Source organism: Pterocles gutturalis, unplaced genomic scaffold, assembly GCF_000699245.1.
Source record: "Pterocles gutturalis isolate BGI_N339 unplaced genomic scaffold, ASM69924v1 scaffold19548, whole genome shotgun sequence".
In the NCBI taxonomy this organism is placed as follows: domain Eukaryota; kingdom Metazoa; phylum Chordata; class Aves; order Pterocliformes; family Pteroclidae; genus Pterocles; species Pterocles gutturalis.
The window spans coordinates 36,714-47,943 of NW_010118512.1; the positions used below are offsets into that span (position 1 = coordinate 36,714).

At 38.9% G+C, this 11,230-nt stretch overlaps 1 protein-coding gene across 1 annotated transcript in view; it reads right to left on the reverse strand.

Moving 5' to 3' along the window:
* KDM3A (lysine (K)-specific demethylase 3A) overlaps nt 1-10,932 on the reverse strand; it is a 31,261-nt gene extending 20,329 nt beyond the window's left edge. Inside the window, exons 1-8 of the mRNA XM_010076239.1 lie at nt 10,740-10,932; nt 7,940-8,095; nt 5,682-5,792; nt 3,997-4,099; nt 3,050-3,174; nt 2,482-2,554; nt 2,311-2,399; nt 14-165 (exon numbers count right to left, since the gene is read on the reverse strand). Of these exons, the coding sequence (XP_010074541.1) occupies nt 14-165; nt 2,311-2,399; nt 2,482-2,554; nt 3,050-3,174; nt 3,997-4,099; nt 5,682-5,792; nt 7,940-8,095; nt 10,740-10,910 (980 nt within the window). The 5' untranslated portion in view covers nt 10,911-10,932. The remainder of the gene's footprint in view (nt 1-13; nt 166-2,310; nt 2,400-2,481; nt 2,555-3,049; nt 3,175-3,996; nt 4,100-5,681; nt 5,793-7,939; nt 8,096-10,739) is intronic.
* Between the last annotated feature and the right edge of the window lie 298 nt (nt 10,933-11,230).

Consider the following 11,230-nt stretch of genomic DNA (forward strand, 5'->3'; position numbering starts at 1 on the left):
ATTGATTCCTTACCCCCGAGGAGTTTCTGCACCAAGATTGGGCGGTGAGTTAGCTGGCAGGGGCAGGCCTTGATGCCTTTGGTCTTTATTAGCAGGAGTACATCCTAGCAATGCTTCACCCAACACTGTGGGCACTGACTGCACATGTCCCTGACCAGGAGAAACCTGTAAGGGAGATTTTAACAGTTAGGAAAATTCAGGGTAACAGATATACTGCTTTGCAGGGTTCAGCTTAAAAAGAAAAGTACATTAATGCCCTTCCCACTGTGTTTAATAAAGCTTGTTGGAAACCATTCCTCATGAAGAGACCTTAGAGTGTCCTTTTAAGCCTTATAGGTTCCATGAAACACTGCTCACATCAATTCATTTTCCCCCAATTAATAACTATCTTTTCTGGGGGGAGGAAAGGTGTATTAAGGAGGTGCAAAGGAGGTCAAAGCTCTCCTCTTCATAACTGTTAGTGCAATGATCTTTCCAAAATAATTGCAGCAATCAGAATTCAGAAATAGCTTTCAGTGCTCATCTGAAAATCCTAGAGAAAATTATTAGTCTGAGAACATTACCAAAAAATCAGGATGTGAACTTCCTTTGAGTGAGAAAAACTTTGTACCGGGATTCTAGAAAGTGTTAAGTAATCTTGTGCTGATTAAATCACCAGCTTCACAAATCTACAGTTATTTTAGGAATACAACAGGTCTACTGAATTAGCAAGTGTCTTTAAAAACAGTAGTTTTCTGTAGGGCTCCTTCCTCACATCTAACCTGCATATTCCTCTCCCACATGCTCAACTTACTGCTGGAAGTTACACTACAGACTCACTACCATGAACTCCGAAGTATTTCCTTTCTGCCTTGCTATAACACAGCTGTCAGACATTGAGACAAGCTCTCAAAAAACACTAACTCCGAATTAGAAATCAGAGTACTATCATATACTAAGTAAAACAAAATATGGCTTTAGCTTATTGCTCCCATATAGTCACATCCACAAAAATCAGAGAAACAAACACAGCTTCTGTTTTCCTTATTGGAAAGTACACTCACTTGTAACCATTTTGAGAAAACAGTTGCAAGATATTTCCCAAGGAGTACAAAAGTGATGAAGGATCCAGTCCTTTGAAGGGAGGCAGACTAAAAGACCGGAAGTAAATAACTTCACTGCTTTAAGGAAAACTGTAGCGAAACAAGCTATGAATTCAGATCATAACTCTGCAGGACCTTTGGAATACAAAATACAGACCAGCTTTGCATGTATCAAGCATGCTGCTCAATGGATGAATAGGCAGAAAGCTAAAGACTGGCAAACTGAGCACCTGAAAAATGCTAAAGGTACTCAAGCATGAGCTATAGAAACAACACAAGCAGAATATGACTGCAATGTACAAGTTACTTCACGCTGATTTGCTGCACACTCCTCCTCGGCCATAAGTACAAGATAGATCACTTTTCATTGAGGAACCTTATCCTGTACTTGCTACCTCAAGCTCTATCTCTGAAGCCATTAAAGACTTCTAATAATGATATCCAGTCATCAGCCAGACCTACATAATTGACTCATCCCACGACTGACTGCACAGAAGCCAAGAATCAAGAAGCCAAAAAAACCAAACCAAAACCCAACCCGCCCACTCTGCCACTCTAGAGCTTCCAGAGGGCTACTCCTGCCTAAAATGCAAATTTTGGTCTGAAACAGTGGGGCAAACTTATAGGGTAAGTTGGAAGTACCGTTCTTCAGCCAAGCCATTATTTTTCATTTGCATTTCTGTACTTAAGTTACCCGGATTGTCTTCTGCCCTTCGAGACAGTTTTCTTAGATCTCAGTGATCCTTGGCAGGTTACTCACAAAAGAAATAAATGTAGACATGGAAGTACTAGAAAAGTAGTCAACAACATTCTTCCAGACTGCTGCTTGTGTAGCTTGAATTCTCAAAGCATGCAAGTGTAGGTGAAGGTTTTCGGTTTAAGTACAAAATAGTTTAAAAAAAATGTGAAAAGAAAAGGTTATAAACTTGAGAACTGCTTAGCGTTTTCTCCAGCTACAGAATACATGACCAGACAGGCTAGTTCCTAAGCAGGAGGGGGCAAAAAGCACAGTTAAAAAAAACAGCCTTCAAGGCTCAGTAACTTTTTCTCTGATTATCACAAGGCAAGATGTTTTACCCATGCCTAGACAAGTTTCAAAGAACTCAACACACCCTTCCCAGGGATTACATTTATTATTCCACTTTTCTGTCTAAGCCTTATTTAAGTCTGTTCTGTGACATGACATAACCATTATATAATAGTCACATATAACATCATAAAACGTTACCTCAGAAGAAGATTTTGCGTATTTAGCATCAACACTTCCACTATTCTCAGATGACTTCCTTTTCACGCCCCCAGTTCTTTTAGATTTATCTGGAAGAGAAGGTGACGAAGATTAGCCTGTTTATCACAAATTACTACTTAGGGTTCAAAGACAAACAATAATAGGTCTTACCACATTTGCCATTGTTGTCATATATGATTTCAACATGAATTAACTCTGGATCTAGAGTTTTTAAAGCGGGAATCTTGGAAAGGAACAAAAACACAGAAGCAGCCATTTAGAGGTGTGAAAGTTACTGTTTGAATGTATTTATCTCAGGTGTTGTGGTACAGACTAAGCTCAGACACTTAACTTCTAGGCTCTTCACATACCAAGCTGAATTTAATATATTGCTGTGACAGTGTCTCTGCATGAAAACATACATATAAACTGGTGTTTCAGAGCACCGCCTACACACCATAGAAAGCAAAGAAACCAGGATCATATGTTTGCCTCACTCTTCACATAAAAATTCTGGGTCTCCCTCATTGTGTGTAGAAGGCCATCTGTTATTTGATAATTCCACCAGCAGCATACAGAAACACCTCGGGGTAATAAATTATTTTGCACTACACTGATCCCCATTTTTTTTAAGCTTATTACAGTAAGGGCAGAATTAAAAATGGTTTTGGTGGGGGTATAAATGCAAGATCCCACTCATTCCTCATCTGTTTGTAAACCCACAGCAACTGGTTCTTACCTCCTGACAGTTGACTTCTAGAGTTCTTGTAGCTGGATTAGCATTGACAACAACTGCTGTGAACCACTGAGTAGATGGATCAAGGCTATAAATTCTAATTTTTGAACCAATTATATTTTTTCCACCTTAAAAATTAAAAAAAAGAAAAAGGAGCTTAAGAAAAAGGGAGCATGAAGATCATCAGTTACCAATGTGAATTTGCCAACAGTACTGCATGCAAGATGCAAGTAAGCAAAACAAACTGAGAACCCTGAGACAACTTCCACATATCTGAGGGGGGAAGCATAATGAAACTATGTTCCAGCTGCCTCCTCCCTGGAATAGTTCAGTGAAGTTTTCTGGAGGTTAAGGCATGCAGCAGAGGCCAGAGTGACCTCCAGATTCCAGACAATGAGGCAGATTAGTGACATGGAAATTAAGATTCAATGAATTTTTCTTCTCTTCACAGTATTGGAAATGACAACTCTTAAGTTGCAACATTTACCTTTCCATAAAGCAAGACATTTCTTGCATATGCAAGCATATGGCTACAAATATGCTTGTATGAACCCAGTAATTAAGAATTTGAAGCTGGCAAATGCAAAAATAACAATTTTAACTTGACTAAGAAAGTAGTCTATATAAAACTTTGGAAGTTTTTATAAACAAGCAGCAGACTAAAAAAAAACCAACAAGCTACTTGTAACAATAAGCAACTCCCAATACTTTCAGCAATAATTGCTAAAGGTAAGTGCCAGGCCATCTACCTGCAAAGGAAATACTTGAAACTTAGATCTCTATAATCCTTCACATTTTGCATTCACTGCTGCGAAACAAAGTGGAATTAGTATTTTAAAAAGCTTTTATCCCTAAAACAGATTACTGTAATGTACACTATCACTGCAAAGATTTCCCTTTTGACTTGAGTATTTATTGCCAGCAGTTCCCACTACAGAGTATGCTCGCACCTTGTACCAAACGTGTTTCATCTATGTGTTTCTTAACCAAAGCCTGAATTTCTTCATTAACATTTTGATCCTCCTTCAGGGGAAGCCTGGAACTCTCCATATCCTATGTGGGGGGGGGGAAAAAAAGTTGGTATTAAGTATAATGCATTTGATAAATAAAAAGACACAATATTTAGAAACAAGATAGTGTCAATTTATACAATCCAACAAGTTTCTCATTACTGTGTTCCTTCAGCTCCCAGGATATAGTATTTACTGAGGCAGACATCATTCCTTTACCACTAACCTGAAACAACCATCAGCAAGCCCAACTGAACTGAGCTCTCCAGCTCCACTTTAATATTGTTCTGAAAACCATCTGGCTTTGTTTTACCACATTGCTAATGAGCACTAAGTTTAACTGAACCAGCCATTTTTAAATTTAGGATTTTAAGTTCTCAGAAGCACCAGTTTATAAGCAGTCCTGAGCAGATGTAAATGCAATATTTTAGGTTTTATGTTTTTATTTATGTTAATAATGCCAGGATCCAGTTCATCTCAAGAAACCATTATAAAATGTTCATAAGAATGAAAAGAAAGTCAGCTACATCTAAATAATTCATAATTACTCAATATCCTGTATTTATATTTTAGGGTTTTTCCTCTCTATTTTTATCTAAAGCAAACTGCTTAATAATATTTAGAATTTATTCTGAAACAGAAAGTTTAAAGCAAGTTTTTAACAATGGCTCAGAGTGCCATTAGAAAGGATTTTTTTCCCCCCAAGCACTGTTCTGTTATTTGTAAGAAGCAGAAGGCTCAAGAGCCAGCAGTCAAGAAACTGTTATTCCAGATGCCAGAAAAGCAATCTTCACTGCAGTAGGGAGATAAGGCTTCGACATAAAGAAATCTTTACTCTGTTGTTGAGCCAACACAGGCAAGATAACCTACAACTCAAATTTAGCTTTAAGTGATTGTGTTAACTTCTCAAAATGAGTTGTCTATTTGCTGACTTTTGTCAAAGTAGAACTTTAATGATGGCACTACTAGCAGTTTCAACATTGGACACCTATGAGAAGTTTCTTTCAGCCTGTTCATAGGTCTTGAGAGTAGTTTTCCAAAAAGGTTGAATCCTCTATCAGTAGCAAGTACTACTCCTCAAACTGCCTGACCAGTCAGTCCTACAGGGAAATTGTTTCAACCCATCTCTACATAATTTTCCCTAAAGAACTTTCCTCTTGGTGCTCAATAAAGGGACTACAATTCAACCACCTCATTTACATCCTGCCCAATGCCACATTTGTTTAGAAGTGGTGTGTTTCTGTTACATAGCAAGATTTAATCCAGACATCCCTGGAACTCCTTTCATAGTAAAGGTAGTCATGTTCACAAGGACAAAGGGAAAATATTTCAGATCATCCCCACCATCAACACAATGCAACTGCTGTCACCTGAGATGAATAACTGTCCAAGCCCACTCCCCTCATCCAGCTCTCTTAAGTGACCATGTCCTGGAATAGCTTCAGAAAGTTTCTAATCAACAGATACATCACACACAGAACTGATATTTACGAGTTACAGCAATAAACACCTACTCCAAGTTTCTACCCATCTAAAGTCTGCATTTAGAATATATTAACTTGACATATCTTAAATACCAAGATAAAAGATTTATCTTCCATCTTTATAATGCCATGCAAGGTTACCTGAATGGGTGTCAAAAGGTCTTTAGAAAGAAAAACGCATTTCTCTTCACCAAGATAGCGCACTGAAACCATTGATCCCATACCAGCTTTGTCCACTAAGGATTTGTAAGTCTGAAAAAGTGATAAACATTTGCTTAGAAACAAAGTAAGAAGGTATCATCATTCCTCATTGCATTTAAAAAATTTAGTTTTACATCTATTTCTCCATGAAGATACCACAACTACATGCAATTCTTGAAATAAAGTAAGTTTCTAATAAAACTTCCAATACGTACCTAATAAAGGAGTTACTGAACTACACTTTAAAGTAATGCCATTTATTAGAATGAATTAGGAATTCAGTTCAGGTGGCTGTCAATCATTAATCATTCCTGTCAGCATGAAGAATTTACTAATATTAAGGGTTCTAATTGGGGATATGTTAATGAAAAACCCTCCTTAGGGTAGACTGGGAGAATAACCAGCAAATCAATGAAGGCTTGCTGCATGGCTTCCATTAAAGTTCTCAAAGCTCATGTAACATTGATAATACACTGAAGCCTTAGTTTAGGTGTGTAGGATGACTTGGACAGCTTCATAGTTGCTATACCACTGCAGTACAGTCATGAAGTTGTGTTCAGGTATACCAAAGACTGTAAGAACAGACAAGAAACAAAAATTTCCTTTAAAAGGTTCTGAACTCTTCCTAATATGTCCAAGGTTAAGCGTCTAGTCCTGCAGTAGGTAGGCATCAGGAGCCTGGAATATCAGAAAAGGCAAGAATAACTCCTCCCTATGTGAAAGACACATTGGTATCTCATTTAAAAGAAAAAAGGAAAATCATTCTGAGAAAGTATGTGTTTGAGTTTCTGAAGGACTGTTCAAACAAGCAAAGACTTTCTTCCCCTTTGGGGTTCTCACTCCAGTTAGGACAGTGTTGTCAAAGGGGCAGGATCACCATAAGAGTCCCTCCGGGAATTACTGGGCATTTCAAGAGTTCTGCAAAGCTGTTCCATTTGTCAGAAACATACTCTCCCATATACTTGAACCAATAATTTGTGATCAAGATTTAAATAAACTAAAGCACACAACCCTTTTTTTGACCCCTTCTTTCCTGCCTTGTGTGGAAGGGGAGGAAAGAGTCGTCTTTGTCAAAGCAAGCCTCAACTTAATTTTATCCTACATAGTTCCCCTGCTGAATGAGCTTTGAAACATATACACTGCATGAACTGACACTTCAAACACATCACGAAGGAAACTGGATGGGTAACAAAGGCAAGTATCTAGTAATAACTGTTCAGATACTTGGAAAGGGCCAACAGCTAAGTTTAAATAAGCAGGTTTTCAGAAGATTTTTATACTAGTAGAAATGCTGATATTAATGCACAGGTCAGGAAATAAAATTCAGCTTTCCACTTCCTCTCATCCTATTTGGCCCTGCTCCCAATAAATATCTGCTTACATTAGCTCTGCTTAAGAAAAACCTCAGCTAAAATGTGGCAATAGAAATTACACCGCATACTTTATACCCAGAGAAGTCAAGAGTATCAAACATAGACTACAACTTCAGCATAATTAATGTTCAGCAAGTTTACATCTTCATTTATTTCACAACTACTTTTATGAGCAGCAATATCCAAAGTAGCCAAGTAAAACTATATTGGCTGAATATATTAAGAAATATTCCCTGTTCACCTCTCCTGGCTAATTTGCCTAACCAGCCATGCATGCAGTTACAGAAAGCTTACTTCTCTGGCTTGTACAGTGTAGCACAGGTTTTTATATGCACAAGATCCAGATCTGACAAGTTATCTGTGGCAGGCAGCCATCACATACGAGTCATTCCAATTATTTTTGTCTCAGATCAAGAATCACTGAAGAATTAACAGTACTCAAGGCAGAGTAAACCAAGAATTTAAGATTAAAAATGCAAGCTATACTTAGAAACCTATTATTTACCCTTTCTCTCTATATTCTCAACTATAATTTTGTGAAAGAATAAACATGAGACTAGAGGGAGAAGGAATTGACATTGTACAGAACAGTTTGAGAGGGAAGCAAAGTCATAAAAATACATTCCTGTATCTCCAAGCACATCATACCAACTTCAAATGCTTACAAGCCCTGCCTAGCTCTAGTTGTCCAAAGTTCTAGTCTCCCTTCAGACCACACGTAAGAGTACACAAGCAAAGCTGTACTTGAGAAATTCACACTTGTAACACTGTCCTTAGAAGACGGAACTGCAGAACCAAAGTGAGTTAGACCAAGCGTATACTTGCCATTGCAGGCCACTGGACAGCAGACATAGAATTGGCTTGAGATTTTCTTTCAGCCAGTACCAGCTTTTGCTCCACTAGGAATGCTTTCATTTTATGGTTGTAGATTTCTATCCATCTTCTTTTTTCCCATGGCTCATCATCAAATTCCACACAAATCTCCAAAAAGGAAACAAAGCAAAGGAGTGACTAACCATAAAATTCAGACACATACAACTTGAAAAAAGACAAACACACACCAATTTCCTTCAAAAAGAAAAAAGTCATTACAAGTGCTTATAACACAAACATGATTCTTGCCTTTGTCATACAATCAAGCAATCACTAAAGCACCCCAGGCTTACCTAGTATTTTAGGTGACAATGTCAACTGGTTTGTCATCATTGTTGTTGCATAAAACATGAATATTCCTATTTAACTCTACAATTCAAAGTTCTCTGCTGCTCAAGGGGAGTTAAATGTGTTAACTTTGCCACTAGTGTTTGCAATCAGGGAAAAACACCACAAAAAATCCCCAAAACTTTAAAGCAGTGGCATATGCATTTTCCACAAACTCTAAACTGGAGTACTTGAATAACAAGCTGTTTTTCCATAAAAAAAATTAAGAATAAGAGTCTCAAAGAATAACTTTAGGTAATTTATTTAAAGTGCAAATAACGGTACACTAGTAAAGGTGATCAAATTATACAGTGTGAAGAAAGTAATTTGCTGCCTGCTTTTAACTGGTATTTATCTTTATGAATCTCTGAAGCATCTATACAAACTTTTCAAGAGGAGAGGAAAGTAGTTGACACTTCATGGCAAAAACATGGTGGTTTGACCAATTTATTTGGGATAGCATTACCCTTCTTTTATACACAACACAGGGAGATCAGCAAAGGACTGGAAAAGACCACAAATATAACTTTGCTTGAATACAGGAATTGGAATGTCTTGGCAGAGAACGCTACTCTAAGAAAAAAAAAATCACTCCCTCTTCCCATAAAATACAATGATCCAGTCTAAATACATTTAACTAATTTACCCTAACAGCAGAGAAACCTCAGTTGAGTGAATCTTAGAAACATTCCCTCGTGCTTAGCTTCCCTCTAAGGGGGAAAGGCAAGTAAAAGCATGCAAGCAAAACAGCATTACCATAGACAGGAGCTGTAAAACTAATGGGTGCAGAAATTAATTTAGTCATTTAAGTTCACGGAAATAATGAGATAAGCAAATAACACAAGTACCAGAACCAGAACGGCTTGTTTGTCTATAGTATCAAGACTGCACAAACAGGAAAATACAGTTGAGAAAATACTTTCAAAAGTAGCTGACACTTCTTCTACCCTGTAGCTTGTTCCTGACACTATACAAAAAGTAAAATTTGAAAGATTAAATATTTCAACTCCTTTTGACACTTTTATTCCCCCCAATCCATTACTATTTTGGGTCTAACTATGCATTACTCTTCCACAAAGCTGTGGAAGAGAAAAGGAGATGCCACGTGCTTTGGTACAAAAGCTCTCTACGCCTGGACTGTCTACTTTGCAACTTCTTTAACACTTTCACTGGAGAACGCATTAAATCAATTGCTTCTGGCAGAACCGTAACCAGTTACAAGGCTCACAGTAAAGTCCCCAACAGCACCTACTCCTTCTCCTTTTAAGTCCCAGAGAAGGTCCTTAAGCAGAGCTTTCTGCACAGTAACATCCTCCTCCTCACTCCAAGTATGGCATTGGCACAGCCCCACTGGCCAAAGATGGAGAAAACTCCACCCCTGCTGCAGAACCACAACAAGAAGCTCAGCCTCCAACAACTCGGGACTCTTCATAACAAATCCCAAAGTTTGCACTTCCTTGAAAGAGTTAGAAACACATAGGATTTCTTCTTGTTTGACAAGTAGCAGGTGCTTCTTCAGTTAGTGAGAGGTCACAAAGTTCTTCACGTTAAAAAAAAAAAAAAGCAAGGAAACAGTTTCAATTGAAAGATGGTACCGTTCTTGTTGTCATAGAACAGCTTGCCACCAAAGTCCCTCGTAGAAACAAATAAGAGGGCCATGTAACAAAACGCTGTTACTATAATGGAGTTTTGTCCTTAGCGAGTACTTTGTATGCTACAGTAATTGCTCAGACGTGGTTGGATAGCTTTACTGGCTACAGTTGCAAAATATTCCCTTAAGAGCTTCCCAGTAAACCTGTGGAAGTTGTTTGACTTCCACTCAAAATATATAGTTAACAAATTACACTAAGCTTGCAATAATCGACTGTGTGTTCAAAAATGCTGTAGGTAATCATTAAGAAGTGGCTATCACGCAAGAAGAGTCCAAGAAACGTCCAACACCATACATGAATTTGGTACGTCTTTCAAGACAGCAGAAGTACTTGTTCATTACCAGCTACTACAAAGAGAACGAAAGAAAAGTCACCAATCCCACCAACATAGGAGTGTTTTGGTTTCATCTCTGGGGAAAAGAAAAATCGTTCACAACCGACAAGGTCTTAAAACACATTTAAGAAACATGTAGAAGTAAAACCTAGGCACAGCAGGTGAAATAAAAACCTGAATTTCTCAAAACTCTGGTGGAAGAAAGCACATTTACAGTTTGAGGTAATTTCCAGCATTAGTACAAGCACATTGGGGGCTTTAGCCAGAACCCAAATGTTTTCAAGGATGTTAAGCAGGCAAGTTGACCAAGAAGACAGCTCTTGCCCAAAACCACTGTGTGTATAGACACACACCCCACATACATGCACGCACATGAAGCTTCCAGGTCACAGGGTAAGCGTTCTCGTTTTAGAAGGTCTCTTTGAAAGTTTCCGGTTACCTTCAGGTCTTGTTTGGATATATCCGTGTGTGAAACCGCTCGGATCCTGCCACACTTCCAGGGCCATTCCAAGATGCGACTGATGTCCCACGACCTGTCCTCTTCCTCCGAGAGGCTGAGGAACCTCTTCCCCACCAGCAGCGACCAGCTCCCCTCCAGCCTCAGCACCATTTTAACTCATCGGGAGGCCTCCAGGGAGGAAACCGACGGGAGGAGGAGAGAAAAAAAAATTTAAAAAAAAGAACAAAAAACCAAAACACGGCGGCGGTGAGGTGGCAGGCCGTGCGCTCGTCCCCCGCCCGCTTCTCCTCACAGGGAGCGGGAGCAGCGCTGCTTCCTTCTTCCTCTCCCCGGCCTCCCTCCTCCCTCCCCCGCTTCTCTTCAAGCGGCTCAAGCCCTCAGACACCCACGGGATGCTTCTTTACCCACGGCCTTGTTAATCATTGCCTCAGTGGGGGTGGGTGGAAGGAAATACCACAAGCCGCTGCAGT